The sequence below is a fragment of the Podarcis pityusensis genome (genome assembly GCF_964106645.2).
Source record: "Podarcis pityusensis genome assembly, chromosome: 6".
NCBI classification, from domain to species: domain Eukaryota; kingdom Metazoa; phylum Chordata; class Lepidosauria; order Squamata; family Lacertidae; genus Podarcis; species Podarcis pityusensis.
In genome coordinates, this window is record NC_138030.1 from 50,571,106 (window position 1) to 50,589,295 (window position 18,190).

The 18,190-nt window shown below is 47.4% G+C and overlaps 1 protein-coding gene across 2 annotated transcripts in view; it reads right to left on the reverse strand.

The window, feature by feature from the left end:
- The window catches only part of SLC6A9 (solute carrier family 6 member 9), a 52,757-nt gene extending 48,393 nt beyond the window's left edge, over positions 1-4,364 (reverse strand). Inside the window, exon 1 of one of the 2 annotated variants that reach the window (XM_081009405.1) lies at positions 4,045-4,364. Coding sequence is in view for 1 of the 2 variants with exons in the window: in XM_081009406.1 (XP_080865532.1) it covers positions 4,045-4,053 (9 nt within the window). In the remaining variant the exon portion in view is untranslated. The remainder of the gene's footprint in view (positions 1-4,044) is intronic. The other variant, XM_081009406.1, reaches the window with a different exon arrangement.
- Between the last annotated feature and the right edge of the window lie 13,826 nt (positions 4,365-18,190).

Consider the following 18,190-nt stretch of genomic DNA (forward strand, 5'->3'; position numbering starts at 1 on the left):
ATCTTGTGCGCTGGGAAAGGGAACATTAAAAAAATGGTGCACTGCAATCTCTAGGCCTCCAGGTAGTGAGCTTCTGAAGAACACAGGGAGGGAACAACTGCCAAGTGAAGAAGAGGAGAGAGAGGTAGCAGTGGCAGGACACAAGGCCAGCTATACTGTTAGGCAGAGAGAGGGGTTCACCACAGGTGGCAGATTTAGGTTGTGGGGAGCAGCAAGGTTGGACAGCAGTTCTGTGTGTGCCACACAGCCCACACCAGACCTCTTAAACTACTACCTCCAGGCAGAGTGGAGGATGCTAACATGTCACCAGTCTGGTTAATTTTAGATAGAGGTGGCACTGAGTCTCTCATGTTCTTCAACTTAAGCAGCAAAATGTTTTGGGCTAGCCCTTGTTTGATGTTTGAATTTGCTGGCATATTATTATTATTATTATTATTATTATTATTATTATTTCCTGAGGAGGAAGGAAGAAATACAACATAAGAAGTATAGACATAAGTTTAGAAGCAGCCAGAAAATTCAGCATCCTGCGAATTTTAGCTGTTGTTGATAAAGAGGTGGGTGGAAAGCAAATTTCTGGAAGTTCTGAAGGCAAATATAAGCTTGAACATCCAAGTCCCAAAAACCAGAAGGGAAATAAGCACACGATTTTGAGTTCAGGAGGAAGCGTGACAGCGCCCTGCAAATCTCTTCGGAAATCAGGGAAATGGTGATATGCAAAAGGTGCAAATCTGATTTACATGCTTGCTACCACAAATTGTGGCAACCTCTGTGCAGATCTCTCTCTTAAAAAATAAATAAATGCAAGAGTATGCACAGTCTTGGATATATGGCTGCTACACACGAGTTTTCAGCAGCCCTGTTTCAGGTAAAAGGTGAAGTCTCCACATTATAACCAGGAAACAGGCCCAGCATAAAATATGAGGCATGAGTGATAATCCTCTCTGCTGCTTCACAGCCTGGCTCTCACAACCAGAAATGTGTTTAAACCACCAGCCTAGCAAACAAATTGCCCTCAGGATCCTGCCCAGTGCACACTTGCAAATAAATGTTCGTTTCACTTCAAGGAAGGACACCATAATAATCACACTCTTATGCTTGCAGCAAGGAACTAGCCAAAGACCCAAGGTGAAAATGCAGCATAACAAAGGACACTCTTGAGGCCAGAGGAGACGTTGTGCAACCAAAGGGACCCTGAGGAGCAGCTGGAACAGAGGCCCTTTCTGCTCCGGTGTCCTAAATATAAGGAAGTACATGAATGATACACCCTCAAGCTGTCAGGGATCAGACAAGGGGGGGAAAGTATGCTCTGTGGGGAGGTGCAGGAATGAAGCGACACAGAAGGCATTATGTGATAGGGAATCTACCCCGTTCCTAAGCTTGAGTGACTTGCCCCCACTCTAGATAGACACCGGAATGATGGCTCCCTTTTCATACTTGAGCAGTCCTTGTCCTGCCAACAAGCAGCTACTGAATTGGGATGCAGAAAAGTTTTCTGCTCTGCCATGCCAAAAGCACGGAAGTGCAATTAAGAAACCCTGCAAAATAGCAGGACATCTCACAAAGGGGACACGAGGGAAGCTGTGCCCAGGGATGGCACTTTCTCTCAGAGCCACTTTGTCACTTTGTCCACACACTCTTTCTCTCTCAAGTGGACTGACCCACCCTGCCCACGGGACCGAACAAGGAGCTCTCCCCCCCCCCGCCACACTCACTGCATTTTGGCCTGGGGGAGGAAGCACTCCTGCCAACCATGTCTTGGTTCACTGAATAGCCTTCAGCAGCTGTACGTCACAACTATAAGGGGATCAGAAGTCGTGCAAGAAAGTCAATTGTCTTGGAAGAGTCAGCAACGACTTTGGTGGAAGGGAACTTCTGAGACCTGGCGGGAGTATATCACACTTGATACTATGGAAAAAATCCTGGCCTTAGCTCAGCCCAAAGTTTTATTTTAACAGGACAGTGGTACTTCAGGATAAGTACTTAATTCGTTCCGGAGGTCCGTACTTAACCTGAAACTGTTCTTAACCTGAAGCACCACTTTAGCTAATGGGGCCTCCTGCTGCTGCTGTGCCGCCGGAGCCCAATTTCTGTTCTCATCCTGAAGCAAAGTTCTTAACCTGAAGCACTGTTTCTGGGTTAGCGGAGTCTGTAACCTGAAGCGTATGTAACCTGAAGTGTACCACTGTAATCAGATCTCCACTCTTGCCACTGATGGCTAGCACGACACAATAATGAAGACTGCCCTAGGATTACATGTCTGGCTATTCAAGCGGCTGAACCCAGATGCTAGGAAACTGAGGACCACCCAAACCACACTGGCAACATCCACATCTCAGTGGTGCAAACAGCTTGATGCTGACCTGCATGAGCACAAGTATGGCTACGTGGGACAGGGCAACCTGCACTTTTATCTCCTCAAGGATGGATGAGACTGTCTCAGAATGAAGCATTGATCTGGGATGTAAGCTAGTGACTCTTGCACGTCCCAGCCCATGAGTGTTGGTACTGTTTTGCTGATGGGCTGAAATGGAGATCTGGCGGAACATTATTCCTCATAATCAGAAATAAAACATTGTTACAGATTCTTTTTTTTAAATGAGAACTCCAGGGGGTAGCCATGCTAGTTTTGCGGCAGCATAAACAAAAAATAATATCACAGCAAAAAATAATTATACATTCATTCCCTGTTTTCTACTTTCATCTGCATTCAGGGAGGGTCAACATATATTTCACTTCAGGCATTTGACGAAGTGAGCTCCGACCCACAATAAACATGTAATTCTTTAAGGTGCCACAAGGGTCTTTGCTGTTTTGATTATTCAGAAGGAGTAATTTTGTAAGTTTCCTCAGTCTCTCTTTGTAACTGAACAGCCTCCATTTCTGAGTGCGAAGTGAGCTTTGTGCCTTTCAGTCCATCCTCAGGACTGAATCTATTATATAGGCTCTTTGTTTTAGTTGGGCACACTTTATTGTGGCAAGCTAGCAGCACATTCAACAAAGTCGTCTGCAGCCATCAAACCTGTTGCAATTAACAATATGTAAATTATGTGTGGATTCCCCCCCCCCCACTGTACCATTGGTACATTGTTGCATTAACTGATTTCCTACTGCCTGAACACCTTTAACTTTCAGATATGTAATTCTACAAGTCGGCATGTGGCCAAGCTAGAAAGAGAACACAGGATACCTTGAGGCAAGTTTAGCCTCCCAAAGTTGAGTGAAAAACTAAGTTCTTTTTCGGCATAATGTGCGTGTGCGTGTGTGTGTGTGGCATACACACACAGAGAGAGAAATCCTGGTGGCACACCATTGACAAGTGCTGGCAAAAACCTCTCACTGATACTACCCCCAAGCTGATGTAGCTATTAAGTCACTCCTTCAACTCCAAATTCACACCATTCTCCACTTTCTATATGATGTCAAAATACTGACCCCACCACAGCATCGGCTGAAGGAAGCACCACCACCCCTGGCACACACGCACACACCCCGTGGGTGAAAACAAATCCAGAGAAGTCCGAAACACCTGGCCAGAGGGGGCGCGCGATCCCTTTAAAAGCAGCGGAGGGGGCAAGAAAACGGGGGGTTACATCAGCTGCCACGTGGGAGCAGCTCCGCGCCCCGCCCCCGCACATGCCGGGGTGGAAAATTACAGCGCGCGGATCCCCCGGCCCCCGGGAGCGCCCGGCAACTTCACCTCCCCTAGGCCAGAAACCCGCGGCGTCCAGACAGGCCGCGCGCACCCGCTCCCTTCCCGCGTGGCGGTTTCCGTAAAGCTTAGGGGTCCGGGACACCCTTTGACAGCCCGCCTCCGGGGCTGCCCGCTACAGGTCTTGCCTCGAGGCAGCTCCGGTGACAGCGGCGGATGGAACACACTGGAAGCCGCGCCGCCTCCGGACCTTCGCCGGCGCTTCCTCGGCGGCACCACGCTTTCCTACCACGCTTTCCCCGCCCCTTCGTTTCTCTTTTTCTCTCGCGCACACCGGCGCGCGTGTCTCCCAACCCAACCCCGGGATCCTTTTCTCTCTGCCCGCGCCTTACCCTCTCCATGCCGCTCCCGCCTCCTCCTGCCGCTCCCCGCCGGTGCCTCGCCCGGGCTTTTCAGGCGCGCTGTCAAGGTGGAGGATCCTCTTATAGCGAAAATTGCATCAGCCCGAACCGTACTCCTTCAGCCTCGCCTCGCCGCCGCGCACCCTGCGAGCTCGCCTGCTGCGCGTCCCGGGAGCAGCGTGTCCGCGCGTGGCAGCCGACAGTCCCTCTTCTGCCGCGGGCTCGGGGGGGACACCGACTTTAATGAAAGTTCTGGGAGAGGATTCCGAGGGGGCGGCAGCGGCAGCAGCAGCAACGGCGGCGGGCACGTCCCGCCTTCCCTGGCCGGCTCCGCCCCGCCCGATCCCGCCCCGCTCGCTGATTGGGGCGATTTGTTTCCCCGACCCGCTCCCGCCCTGCCGCGCCGTGGGGCTCCGGGGAGGGGGCTGCGCAGAGCCCTGGTGGCGGCGGAGAGAGGCGGCTCCGCGGGACCCCAGAGGCGGCCCCCTTCCTCGCGCTCACAGTGTCAATAAATATCGTCGCCACCCACATGACAGGGAAAACATATACCTCGAAGGCATGCTCCGGCTTGGAGGCGCGCAGGCGCGCGCGCCCGGGCCGCAGGGGGCGCGGACGCACAAAAGAAGCGCGCGGAGCAAAACAGATGGCTGTGGCCACGCGCGTACTCCGAAGGGGCACCGGCGCAACGCGCTCTCTCTCTCTCTCTCAGACAGACACACACCGACGCAGAAAGCCAGCTGGGGGCACGTACATTTTCTCGTGGAAACATGTGCGATTCCCTTGGCACATAGATGCGCAACCAGGAAGACATCCGCGCAAGCGCCCCTCCCTCTTAGGGCTCCCGCTCGCAGACCCGAGAAGCTCCCACGCGCCGAGGAGCACCTTGGACAGGCACGTCCCAGAGAAGACGCGCGCGCCCCCGAGGTGCTTTCGGTGGACCCCTCACAGCGGCTGTAGGTGCCTCAGGTCCTCATTCCAATCAAGCATCGGACGAAGCCGACAATAAACCTGTTAAGGCTTCAGGTTGCCCTCTAGGAAAGCCTCGTTGCCTTGGGCCCCTTCTTACCTGACAATCCCAGCGATGGTTCCCCAGCCTCGGGGGGGCCGTGCCTTAGAAGCACCGTGTCTTCCCTGCCCTGCCCTGTCATCTCGGGCCCGCTCTCCCCAGAGTGCTCGATCTTCTTCTCCAGCCCAAGACCGAAGGCGCCCGGCTTGTTGCGTCTTGCAAGCAAAGGGATCGCATTGCTCAGCCTTGGTCAGACAAACGCGGGGTTCCCTTCTACGTACGAACTGTCCCAGGTGCTGTTAAGAGCCCACTTGAGGAGGGATGGAGCAACCCCCCCCCCGCCCTAGCCCCAGAGTCTGAAACGCCCCCCCCCCCGGTTAAATTGGTCCACAGATTTTGCTCGAGATTTGCGTGTTGCTACGTGGCAGCGATTCTTTGCTGCGCCAGGGAAGCGAGGGATTTTGCGCGCTGCCGCCCCCTGCCGGCCCACCCTGGGGTCTGCGGGTGGGGGCTTGGGGCAGGGAGCAAAACTGCCTCCATCCCGGGACGAAGATCGCAGCTTTGAGCCAAAGAGTCTGCTAATCGATCCAAACCAAACAAAAAAAAGTTCCCAGGGTCGACTTCCCTCTGACTCTCGGCGCCCACCTGCCAGCAACAATCGCCCTCTTAAGCCGCAGTAAGGTGCAACTGGCTGTGACAGTGTCCCCCAGAAGACAAGTAGGAAGTGTTTCGTGACGCTTCCCCGCCCGCCCCCCTCACCGCAAATGCAGATGCCATCATTGTACTGAAGTGGCATTTCTTTTATAGGACAGGCGCCACAAGTGCCAGTGAATAATGCAACGGATTCCAGCAATCCTCCCTGTGACAGGTCGCTGGTGCTGCTCCACCTCGCGTCACGGGGGGGGGGGGACCTGTTGACCAAGAGAGCGCCTGCTACTGACCTCTGCCTCTTCCCTCCCCCACCACTGTCAGCATATCTCTTCCTTACATCAAGAGCACATTGGGAGAGGAGGAACACTACTTTCTGTCCGTCTGTTTTATCATGCAGAATCTGTTTGAAGGCTCAGCTGTACAATTGTACCAGGGATGGACTTCAGAGGGAGACTCCAAAGAAGCCAACTCCTGCTTAGCCATTGGCTGTTTTGAGTTCATTGCTGCGTGTGCCTCTTGCACCTTATGCAGAGTATCTTCTACTTTACACCTCTGCTCACAAGGCTTAGTACAGGCTAGAACCCCAGCTTAAGTGTGTTGGGGAATTAGGAAAATCCACCTTTTTGCCACTTTTTAATCACACAGTTGTCAGCGCAGCAGAAGTATTACACAATATTGAAAGATACCTAATCTCTGTTTAGACAGATAACATGCTTTCTAAGGGACATGTTCCAACACCCAGGTATGGCAGCAAGCAGTGCTTTTTTTGGTATTAAAAAAATGAGGTGCCAGCACTCATACATTGAGACAAGCAAGACTGACCCGCCCATTAGCCTTGGTCAGAAAGCAGGCTGGGGACAGCTGGGAGGGGCAGCAGATCCAAACCTCTGAGGATTGCACCTCCTGTGCTTGTTTCCCATGCGCAGCCTGGGAAGACGCAGGGCTGCTGCCACCTCCTCCTTTCTGGCCTCTTTTTCCTTCTCCTCCACCTTTGGTTTTCCAGGGCTTACCTGGGCCTCCTTCAGTTGCCTCAGGTTGAGGTGGGACATGGCAGCAGACGGCTGGCGGAGGAGGAGGAAGAGGAGCCTGCTGTGGCAGAGGTACCATTTTCTGTTCTGCCTCAAGCGGCAAAATGTCTTGGGCCACCCCTGGATACAAGTGCTGTGGGTGCCAGCACAAAATGGCTGCCAAGAAAGAGTAGTGTCGGGCTGCGAGGGGGGGGAGAGGGAGCCCTGGCACTGCTGGCAGTCAGTTTGTGCATGTGAGAACATACGTGTTGAGGTTTGAAAACTCTCTCTGTGTTTGTTGACCCAGGTAATGGGACTGCTGAGCAGGCAAAGGGCCTTTAACTCTGCCCTTCTGGGCAAGAAGCATGAAAGTAAAAGTTATGACTGAGCTTGTGGTTTCTGAATAAATGGATAAGCATGCACAAGCTGCATGCAGAAACTTGTACCGGCTGCTTATTCACATATCTCCCATCTCTGAGATAAATAAAAGAGTAGGGCTTGCACACAAGCAGGCTTTTTACCCGTTATCTAAGAGGAAATTAAGGAAGAGGGGGCAGCATACATTTCAGTTTATCATGGAAACCACCAGAAATCCCTCCCTCCCTCATAAGCAGGTATTTGGGGTGATGAACTTTTCCCAATCACCTTTTTTCAGTGCAACTGATCTTTATCTCTCCCTTTTTTTCCTGAAGATGGTATTTGCAGAAAGTGAAAGCACTTTAGTGGGTATGGGTTTAGTGGGTATGGGGGTGTGGGTCCTTTGGCCTCCAGACCTGACGGTGGTAGGGAGCACTGGCATAGCCAGGGGGGCAGGGAGGGTCAACTGCCCCCCAATCAATAAACTTCAATCAAAATACACAGCAAACTGAGGTTCTGCCCCCCCAACAAAAATCCTGGCTATGCCCATGGTAGGGAGCCTTCACACATGAGTGGCCCCCACTGTTTCCATTGCTCAGCATCAAGCCCACATTCCTGATCAGCTCCCACATCAGTGCCTATTTCATAATACCTTCCCCTGCATTCTTAGAACAGAACGTTACAATCCACTGCTTCTTGAATATGATCTACTGCTTTCCTTTGGGATAGCAGTAGATCATATTTAAAAAGTTTGTTAACCTCACATGTTGGCAGATTTCTACCTCTTCCCAAAGGATCCCAAAGAGTTGCTTACAGCTTGCACACCTCACACTGCAGCACAAATAATGGAGCCCCGTGGCTCCTGAACAACTAATAGGATATATAATGACTGTTTGTATGAGTGCGGAAGATTAGATCTTTATCTCAGGAAACTGTTGAAGCAGGTGCTTGGTACATATTAGCAGGATTGGCAATCAGAAGCATTTGGCAAAGAAATAGGAACAAACATTGCAGCGCTTCAGGTTATGCCATACACTTGAAGTTCTTTAGAAGGCAAGATTAAAGGCTCAGGGTATCTCCACATGATGACCAACAAGGGATCTGTGTGATCATTTAACTAAGCACACTAGGTAAATATAAAGGACCCCTGGACAGTTATGTCCAGTCAAAGGTGACTATGGGGTGTGGCACTCATCTTGCTTTCAGGCAAGGCTTTTGTCTGCAGCCTTTTGTCTGCAGACAGCTTTCCGGGTCATGTGGCCAGCATGACTAAACCACTTCTGGCACAAAGGAACACTGTGACAAAAGCCAGAGCGCACAGAAACGTTTACCTTCCTGCCGCACCAGTACCTATTTACCTACTTGCACTGGTGTGCTTTCAAATTGCTAAGTTGGCAGAAGCTGGGACAGAGCAACGGGAGCTCACCCCATCACATTTGAGCTGCCGACCTTCTGATTGGCAGGCCCAAGAGGCTCAGTGGTTTAGACCATAGTGTCACCTATATCCCTTTACCTCAGGGGTCAGCAGCCTTTTTCAGCCATGAGCTAGTCCACCATCCCTCAGACCATGTGGTGTGCCAGACTATATTTTTTTTGGGGGGGGGGGGAATGAATGAATTCCTATGCCCCACAAATAACCCAGAGATGCATTTTAAATAAAAGGACACATTCTACTCATGTAAAAGCATGACCTGGACTGTCTGTGGGCTGGATTGAGAAGGCGATTGGGCTGCATCCGGCCCCTGGGCTTTACCTGCTTACCTGCCTACCCCTGCTTTACCTATTTACCCTTTACCTTTACCTGTGCACTCTATGCTAACTTGAAATATCCTGTCCTCATATGTTATTTTTTATGGTGGGGCTGGGGGAGTGGAATTAACCATTCTGCTGTGAATGTCCTTCTTAGTTTCTTTTTTTTTAAAATAATAACATACATAGCTGAAGGGGAGGGAGCAGTAAAAACAAAAATTTAAGAGTGAGAAGAAGAAAAACTTTTCACAAGGCAGCAGGGCATTCCTGCAGGGAGGAGACATGCGTGAATGGGCATCAGTGATGTCCAGAAGGCCAGCTAATAGATGTATATGTCAGTAGCATAACCGTAACATATCCATGACATTCCAAACAGATGCAAAAGTGCTAGTAGTAGATGGGGCTGGAATAGCATTTTTTTCTAATGGAGGAAAAAATGCAGCTTGTTGCCTAAAATGTGTGCTTTCCTTTAAAGGACATGACATTTCAGGAGGGAGATTCCGTTTCCCCCAATTTCCCTGCAGTGAGTACACAAACTGGAGGAAAGACTTGGGATCCAGTTCATCAGTCGCAATCTGCATTTGTACTGCTCAGTAGAACAGAATTGTTCAGAATGGTCCTCATCTGAACTACTTTGTTCAAGCTGAATGACACTGCTCCTTGCAAGGTATGAGCAACATTTGTGAAGGGAGATGGAGAAGTCTGGAACTGTTTCCTCTGGAAATGAAAAGAGCAGGATGAGGAGATTAAGAGAAGGAAAGGTGGAGGGTGTGTGTGTGTGGAGAAAACCTTGCACTGTTTTTTTGGGTGTCCATTCTCCTCCCCACCTCACATAAGGCAGGAACAGAACTACTGTATATAGAATATCACCAACATACTTTCACCACCAAAATAAACCACCAATAGTAAAAGGTAAAGGGACCCCTGACCATTAGGTCCAGTCGTGACCGACTCTGGGGTTGCGGCGCTCATCTCGCTTTATTGGCCGAGGGAGCCGGCGTACAGCTTCCGGGTCATGTGGCCAGCATGACTAAGCCGCTTCTGGCAAACCAGAGCAGCACATGAAAACGCCGTTTACCTTCCCGCCGGAGCGGTACCTATTTATTTACTTGCACTTTGACATGCTTTCGAACTGCTAGGTTGGCAGGAGCAGGGACCGAGCAACGGGAGCTCACCCCAAGTCCTAGGCTCTGTGGTTTAACCCACAGCACTACCCGCGTCCCATCAAACCACCAGTAGACTAGTGCAATAGTGCATCCAGTGATTTCCTTGTCAGAAATGCTTGAGATGGCTCCAAGTCTAGAAGTCTCTCTCTCTCTCTCTCTCTCTCTCTCTCTCTCTCTCTCTCTCTCTCTCTCACACACACACACACACACACACACACCCCTACCTGTTAAGGGATTTCTAACACAGAGCAAAAAATGCATTCCAAAATTATCCACCACATTTGCAGGTGGGAAAATGGAAGGAGGATTCACTGAATATTCTACAGGGGGGCGAATTCTCCAACAGTTGAGGGGGAGAGGGACCCAAAAAATAAAATTGACAACATTTCGCAGAAAATGCTATTTCAAGAACTTTTGTCTCAGGTAATACTGAATGGAACTACTGTTAGTCCATGTGGTTGGAAGAAACAATAGGATAAGAGAGAAGGTTTGGAAGGAATATAGTCCACACCCGTTGCTTCCATCAACAATATTACAATTATATTAAAACTGCATGCAAAACATTTCACCTTATTTGTGAATGCTGGAATTGGAGGAGGGGATTTCACTGAATATTCTCCAGGGTCCTGCTGTGATTTCTCCAAAAATATAATTCTCAGTAAGTTTACCTGTAAATTCTTTCCTGACATTCTATGTTCCAGTTCTAAAACTTCCACACATCTCATGAAATAGGACCTTGTCACTAAAAGCATATGCCAAAATAAAGTTGCTAAGCATTTACAGTGCCACAGAACTGTTGCTTTTGTTCCTTAATACAGTGCTAGGAAGATAAGGCAAAATACATATAGCCAGACAGTAAAAATAATTCTTGTAGCATCACCTAAGTAGACCAGGTGAGCAGAGCAGGTGCATTGAGCTTCATAGGACTTAGCAGGGTGACCAGAGGAGTGTTAATTGCCATCAGTTAAATACTGCTGTGGGAGATTGGGGACTGTTTCTCACTTATGGTTGCAGACGAGTTTCTTGGGTATCTATTGCATGCCTTGTGATGAATGCTGCACTGTTTGAAAGGATACATATTTGTATACACACATCCCTCCTTCAGATGCTTTTGTATTCACCACTGGACATGCAGTACACAGTCAGTCAGACAGGCAGCTGGACAAATGCCTGAATGACAGCAGGGTCAAGGACAGTTTAGGGTACTGTTAAAGGGCATCATGTTATCCCTAATTTGTTTTTTGTTTCAACCATTAAAACACACACACACACACACACACACACACACGGAACAGTAGCAGTGCTAGCAGGGGAAAGAGTTCTTTTAAGACACTGTCGTCACTATCCCTACTTTCCAAAATGCTGATCGACAGGGACAAGATGTGGTGTTTAAGGAACAGCAATCGTGGGTCACTTGTAAAGTACTAGATGATGCATATTGATATGGCTGGGCTTTACTTATTATTTGACAGGTCTTGCTATACAAATGAGGTTGACCTTTACATCTTTGCTCCTGGTGAAATTTGTTTAATTTTCTTTGCAGCACACTCCCAAATTAAGGTTAAGCTGTTGTTGTTGTTGATGATGATGATGATGATGATGATGATGAAAGAAGAACTACATATTTCTCTTGGCATTCTCTAAGCTTGGAGACAGCTGCAATATCTCAGTGTGTAATACTGAGCAATTAGGTAGAATACTCTCTGAAACATGTTCCCGCCTATCTCTATAAATAAAAAGGACCAGAAGCTTACTTTTTCCCCAGATTAAAGAAGGGGCCTGGAACACAGGGTGGCAAATTACATAAGACTGCTAGTGTATGCCCCTGCTCCCATAACTATGGTCCTGTGTACACTAGGAATTAACAATTGTCTTTTTTTAAAGCAACAACAACAGCAACAACAACAACAGTTTTTCATTATCAGGGTGTGTAATTCTGTGTCCCTCCACCATAAATACTTAAGAAGTACCTTCTTATATATTGTTTTTCAAGCCACTCCCACCAGGTAAATGGCCATTTCTGGGAAATAAACCTAGCTGTAGTCCTATGAGGATAAAATAGCAAACATACCAAACAAGACAAGCAGAGACTGGAGCAGGAAAGGAGAGTAAGTCTCACTGAAGGACAAAAGGCAGAAAGGTCCAGAAGGCAGGCAACAGGGAGAGGGCAGAGAGAGAGTGCTTTGGGGAAGTGGGAAAAGTGTTTTGGGGCACTCAGACAGGATGATGGGTAGATTAAAATAAAGGTTCAAGGATTTATTGCATGTAGCAAGCTGCTTGCATTCAACCCATCGTTATGAGCACCAGCCAGAGAGTTAAGTGTTATTTAAGTATCATTCATATTCCAATTTTCTATTAAAAAAAACAGCTTTAAAACTGTAAAAATAATGCAACCAAGAAGTTACAAGAACAATACGTAGAAGAATAACATCGCTAAAATCACATAACAAAATAAAAGCAGCAGCCCACAAAACGTAGCAGGTGATCAGACATTGAAAGGTTCTTGTAATAAGAGAGTTTTTTCTGCATACCTTTTAAAGCATAAAAAGAGGGGTCCCAGTGGGTCCAAAGATTGATGCTACCACTTAAAAGGCCCTGTCTCTTGTACCGATATGACACTGAGCATTCAGGGAAAGCATTGTGTAAATTCTAATCATTATATTATAACTAAGATGGGAAGGTCCTGTGCTTTACAGCTGCAGCTGAGCACCATGACTAAATTAAGATTTTAATTGGGGGTTTACAGTTTACAGCCAAACACTTATATGCTATAAATTATTCACTTTAAAAAGAGGCCAAAAAACCAACTTGCACCACTTGGGTCCTGTCTTTGAGAAAGGAAATGAGATATGTTTCACCTGTGCCTTACCATTTATAACTCTATCTTTCTGAGCTGGTATCACAATATTGTTCAAGTTTCTATGAACCCTGCTATCCACTCTTGCACCGAAGAAACACATTTGCCATATAAAGCAGGAAGGAACTCAAACAGCACAGCTGTGTACATGTCTTCTCTGTTTTCCCCAATGGGATTTTCTCCCAGGTAAGTGTGTATATTATTGCAGCCTAAATGTCATTTGCCCCTGAGTAGTTCTGAACATATTTCATCTCAGGCCTGTTGGTTTAGACTGTGTTCCTTGTGAGTGGGTGGTATCTTATTTATTTGTTTGAAAAACCCTTCCTATCTCACCTTTCAGGAAAAAGAAAACTTCCAAATCCACTAGCAGCAGTCATGACAATCAGTTTGAAACTGTTTCCCTGCCGGTGGGGGGAAGTATAAATAAATACTAATAATATCAAATACTTTAAATAAAATATGAATTAAAAAATGTAAGATGGAAGTGTGAAGTCACTGTATAAAAAGTATTTCATTTGTTTTGTCGCTCTCTAATTTTGCAGTAAGGAGGACCTGATTCACTTGATAAGATTAAAGGGCTCAGCTTGCTAAACGATCATATGGAAGGCCTGAACTTCGCCTTTCGTCTTCCCATTCCGCCAGAGGAAGGGCAGTGTGGTTTCTACACCCTTGCAATTCAACCCAATAAAAGTACTTGTCTTACCTCCTCTAATTATAGCATTCTCGGGATCCCGCCCCTCGTTTCTGGTCTCCCCTTGGCTGGCACTCTCCTGCACAAACAGCACAAACCTGGAGAGCTCAAGGTTTCTCCCACACCAATTGCCCATACGTCTTCCATCGACAGGCCTGTCACAGCAATGATCTCCAGGCCGCATCTCGCCCTGCCTGCTGCTGAGGCTGCACAGACAGAGCTGAGCGCTACCCTCTGGAAACGACAGCCGGTGCAGAGACAGCCATGGCACACTCTCTGCTGCAAGCACAATGCCCAGGAGCACTGCCATGTGTCTGCCTTCCCAGCAAAAGGACTGCAAGCCCATCCTCCCTGGGATGACAATTGCCTCTATATCTCAGGAGAGAGCCCGAGTGCTGTGTGTTTGCCACTGGGTGTGCATGTGCTTGCCATAACAATGAGTGCTGTGGGAGGGGAAAGGTTTGCAACTAAGCAGGGCACGATTTCCTCTTCAGATCCTGTAGAATAGAACAAAAACTCTACTGAACACTACTGAAGCCTGCCTTGTTGAGGGAGCCGCATGCTCCCAGCGAACATGGACAGCAGAGCTCCAGACTGTAATGGAAAACCATATACAGAAATCTGTATGTGTGTCTAACAAGGAAATATCTGTTTTAGCCTGGTCAAACTCTCCTTGTGCATCCATCTCTCTCTCTCTCTTCCTCCCCAGAGACATTTCGATGCTAGGGATCAACACCCCACAGAGCTATGTCAGATTTCTAAAGGAGTGGTGCAGATGTAATCTTGTCTTTCACAGAGCCTGCAGGGTGACCATGCTGGTGCAGACTTCCCGCTGATGAGGCTTTCATTACTCCCAGCTCCACTTGATGGATTTCCTCCTGTAGAGCGTTCAGGATACAGGCCATGCTGGCTGGCAAAACTAAGAGATTTTGCAGGGCCAATGCTTTAATGGCAGGAGATGCTTGTGCGTAGTAAATGCAGTGTGTGGAAATAGTGGCTGCCATATACCAGGACATATTTGTTGCTGTATTCAGCACAAAAAAGCCCACTGTTAATGTGTCCATTTGTGAAGAGGGGCAGCATATTGAAAGGAAAGGACACGGTAGGCTAGCATGCCCTGCCAACTCCCACTTGTGTCTCCATTATGTCGTGGGGATATGGAACAAAGAAAGAATTGATGCCCTCTGAGTCATAGTCCTTCACACATGCTACTTGCCTCATTGTCTATTAGTTCCTGCACTTCTGTTCTGTTTTGTTTGGGGATGTGTCTTCTTTTATGCTGCTAAGATGATGATGAATGCAACTCAGCCACAACATTTCCCAGAAAAGCAGTCACTACTGCAGTGTCACTGCTGTCTCTTCTAATATTACCAGAGAAGCCGCTTGTTGGTTGCCTAGGAAACGAGGTACTGTAGAAGATTTGGTCCTTAGGATGGATCAATTGTTGCCACCTGAAAGGAGAGGTTTCAGAAAAACAAAGGGGGCAGACAGATTAATGACTGAGGTAAGGAACTTCAGTAGATCATTTTCTGTAATGAGTAAGCTAAAAAATCTCTCAGTGCACCTGAGGAAATTGGAGGCTTCCAGTTGATGACCACAGGGCAGTTCTGATAGTTTTGTACAAGGCTGGATTAGCCCCACAGCGCTGGCAATGGCACCTGACTCTGCCCAAGCACAGGCAACCATCTATGCCAGTAGTTAATCACCCTCCCTCCCTTTCCAGACTGTTAGTTTCATTGCATTCTTTTCCACTTCCTTCTTCACAACTGAGACATGATAATAATACTCAATTTTTAAACTCAATAATGCATCGGTAGGGTGATCTCTATTCTACATTCTCCCACTCATTGCCCCAGTTTGTCATGAGGCGTGAGGGTGGCAATGGTGTCATGTGGGTTGTCAGCACCCAGGGCAAGGTAAGGATCCTCAGCACTGCCCACCAGTAATATGGAACAATGGGGCAATAGCTTGGCGGCCTAACCGAGTGGCAGCCACGGTGCCCCATGAGTGTTGAGCACGGCAGAGAGTAGGACAGAGGATTGGTTAGGAGCGGGTATCTTTCTAAAGCCCATGCAGAGGGTGCCTTAGGAACTGGCCATCGCTCAAATCCGCTCCTCCATCTGTCCAAGCAAACATTGGGAGATGTTCTGTGTGAGGGGGAGGGTGCACTATTTTAAATTTATTATTTCTACTTTCTCTTTTTTTCTTTTGAAATTTTGCACCCCTAAGAATTTGGCACCCAGGCAACTGCTACATCACTGAAGAGTAGTTACCTTTTTCTCCCTTGAAAGGGAGAAATTGGAATAGGGACATTCTTTTTCATTTCTTCTTTCAGCTCTATGGGCTTTTCAAGGTTCAGATTCATTCTACTATATTTTGGGCAGGGGTTCTGATCTGGGGGAGGAAGCAGAATGGAGAAGTGACCCAACGAGTCACCAATGACTCTTATTCAAAAATCCAAATTTGCCCCTGAACCTAGAAAGTTGGTGACCCCGGATTTGTAACCAGTATTGATACTGTTAAACTCTCTCACACACTGCTTACTTGCCAGAATGAACTGGAAACCTGTGGCCAGCACCTGCAGCATTCTCAGGATGTTTTCACGGTTGCTGCAATGTGAAGCTGACAATCTAGAAGACTTGGACAGTATTGCTGGCAAGCAGAATAAGGCATGCAAAATAAGGACGCAAACCCGTCTTTGTAACCTTTTTGTGCTGTGTGCCTGAAATGATACATGTAACAAGAGGCAGGGATTCTTTCCCTCTTCCCCTTCAGAACACCAGAAATGTGTCGCTTTGATCCGTGTTGCAATGCTGACAAACCTGCACAGCAAAAATGTAAGCTTGTGTGTTGACTCTATAAAGCAGAGTTAAAACATTGGAAGCATTCTGCTAACATTCTGTTTCATGTTTGTATTGATCAGGCTTTTTGAAAAATCACAATGACTGGGCATTTACATGGCTCCTTACCGCATTAGAAGCAGAAGCATGAATGCGCTCACTGCTAAAAAGGGAAGTCTTTACCAATGGGCTCTGCCTGTCATTCTGTTTCACTTTGTTTCCAAATTCTGCAGGTCTTCAATGTTGTCATATTGATATACAGTGGTACCTCGGGTTACATATGCTTCAGGTTACATACGCTTCAGGTTACACACTCCGCTAACCCAGAAATAGTGCTTCAGGTTAAGAACTTTGCTTCAGGATAAGAACAGAAATCGGGCTCCAGCGGCACGGCGGCAGCAGGAGGCCCCATTAGCTAAAGCGGTGCTTCAGGTTAAGCACAGTTTCAGGTTAAGAACAGACCTCCAGAACGAATTAAGTACTTAACCCAAGGTACCACTGTATGTGAAAATACAAAAATGACCACACAACTTGTGACCACCCAAACCTCACAGCTGGTCTGTCTTGTTCCTTCTTGCACTTCCTTTCAACACAGATGCAGAGACTACACATAGTAAAAGGAGAATACAGAATTACATTTTAAGTTGTCACAAAATTGGGTTGGATATGGGTTCCACCCTTAGACTGTTCTTGTAGCTACTTCCATTTTCTGAGTCACATCTGTGGTTATTTCGGGGCAGCTTAGAAACAAAGCAAGCAGCTTAGTGATGAGGAAATCTGTGTCACACAATTAGAAAATTGCTTCATTTCCAATCAGTGCATGTCCCATAGCTTTCTGCTGAAATTCTGTAAATTTTTGTACCATAAATGTTCTGGTTTATTTTTTACCCCACTTCTGTTTATTTATTAAATTTGTATACCACCTTTCTGTTGTGCTGTGATATAAGAGTGCCCCTCCAGACAACAACAATATGTAAACATTGGGGAAGCATTGCCAAACACCTAACAAAGCAGAATGATGGATGGATGGTCCAGTATAAATCCACCACTGATGCCCTATTATTGCATCAATGGCATGTTGCAGAATATGCCATAAAGAAACACCAGTTTCCAGTGGCCCTGTGATGGACAGATACCCTCTCAGGCCAGATAAGTTGTTGGCTTCTGTGAAGGGGTGTTATCCAGGGGTGGGGGAAGGAAAGCTCATAGTTATTGGGGGGGGGGAAGAGAAATACGTTCAGGTTGTGAATTTAAGGCTCATCCACACTTTTGCTTGACCCATATTTTGATCATATTGTGTACCAATTAATTCCCCCATGTCTGCAAGCTTTTCTCATTGTTCCACAACTGTGCCTTGCAAAACCCCATCTTATTGATTGCATTTATTGATTGCATTATACGCCACCTTTTCCTCCAAGAAGCTCAAGGTAGCGTACATGGTTCTCCCCCTCCTCATTTAATTCCCACAACAACACTGTGAGGTAGGTTAGGCTGAGAGGCAGTGACTGGCCCAAGTTTCATGACCAAGTGGGGATTTGAACCCTGGTCTCCCCCCGAGTCTGACATTCTAACCACTATACCACCCTGGCCTGCTCAGTTAAGCCAAATCTCTCTACTGATTTTCTGTGCATCTGATAAGATCCAATTCAGCAGGCAAGATAGGATTTTCTCAAGAAACCAGCCATGAAACAATGAGGAAAGCTCTCAGACTGAGGGGGATTAATGGGTATTCAGTATACAGTGGTACCTCAGGTTACATACGCTTCAGGTTACAGACACTTCAGGTTACAGACTCCGCTAACCCAGAAATAGT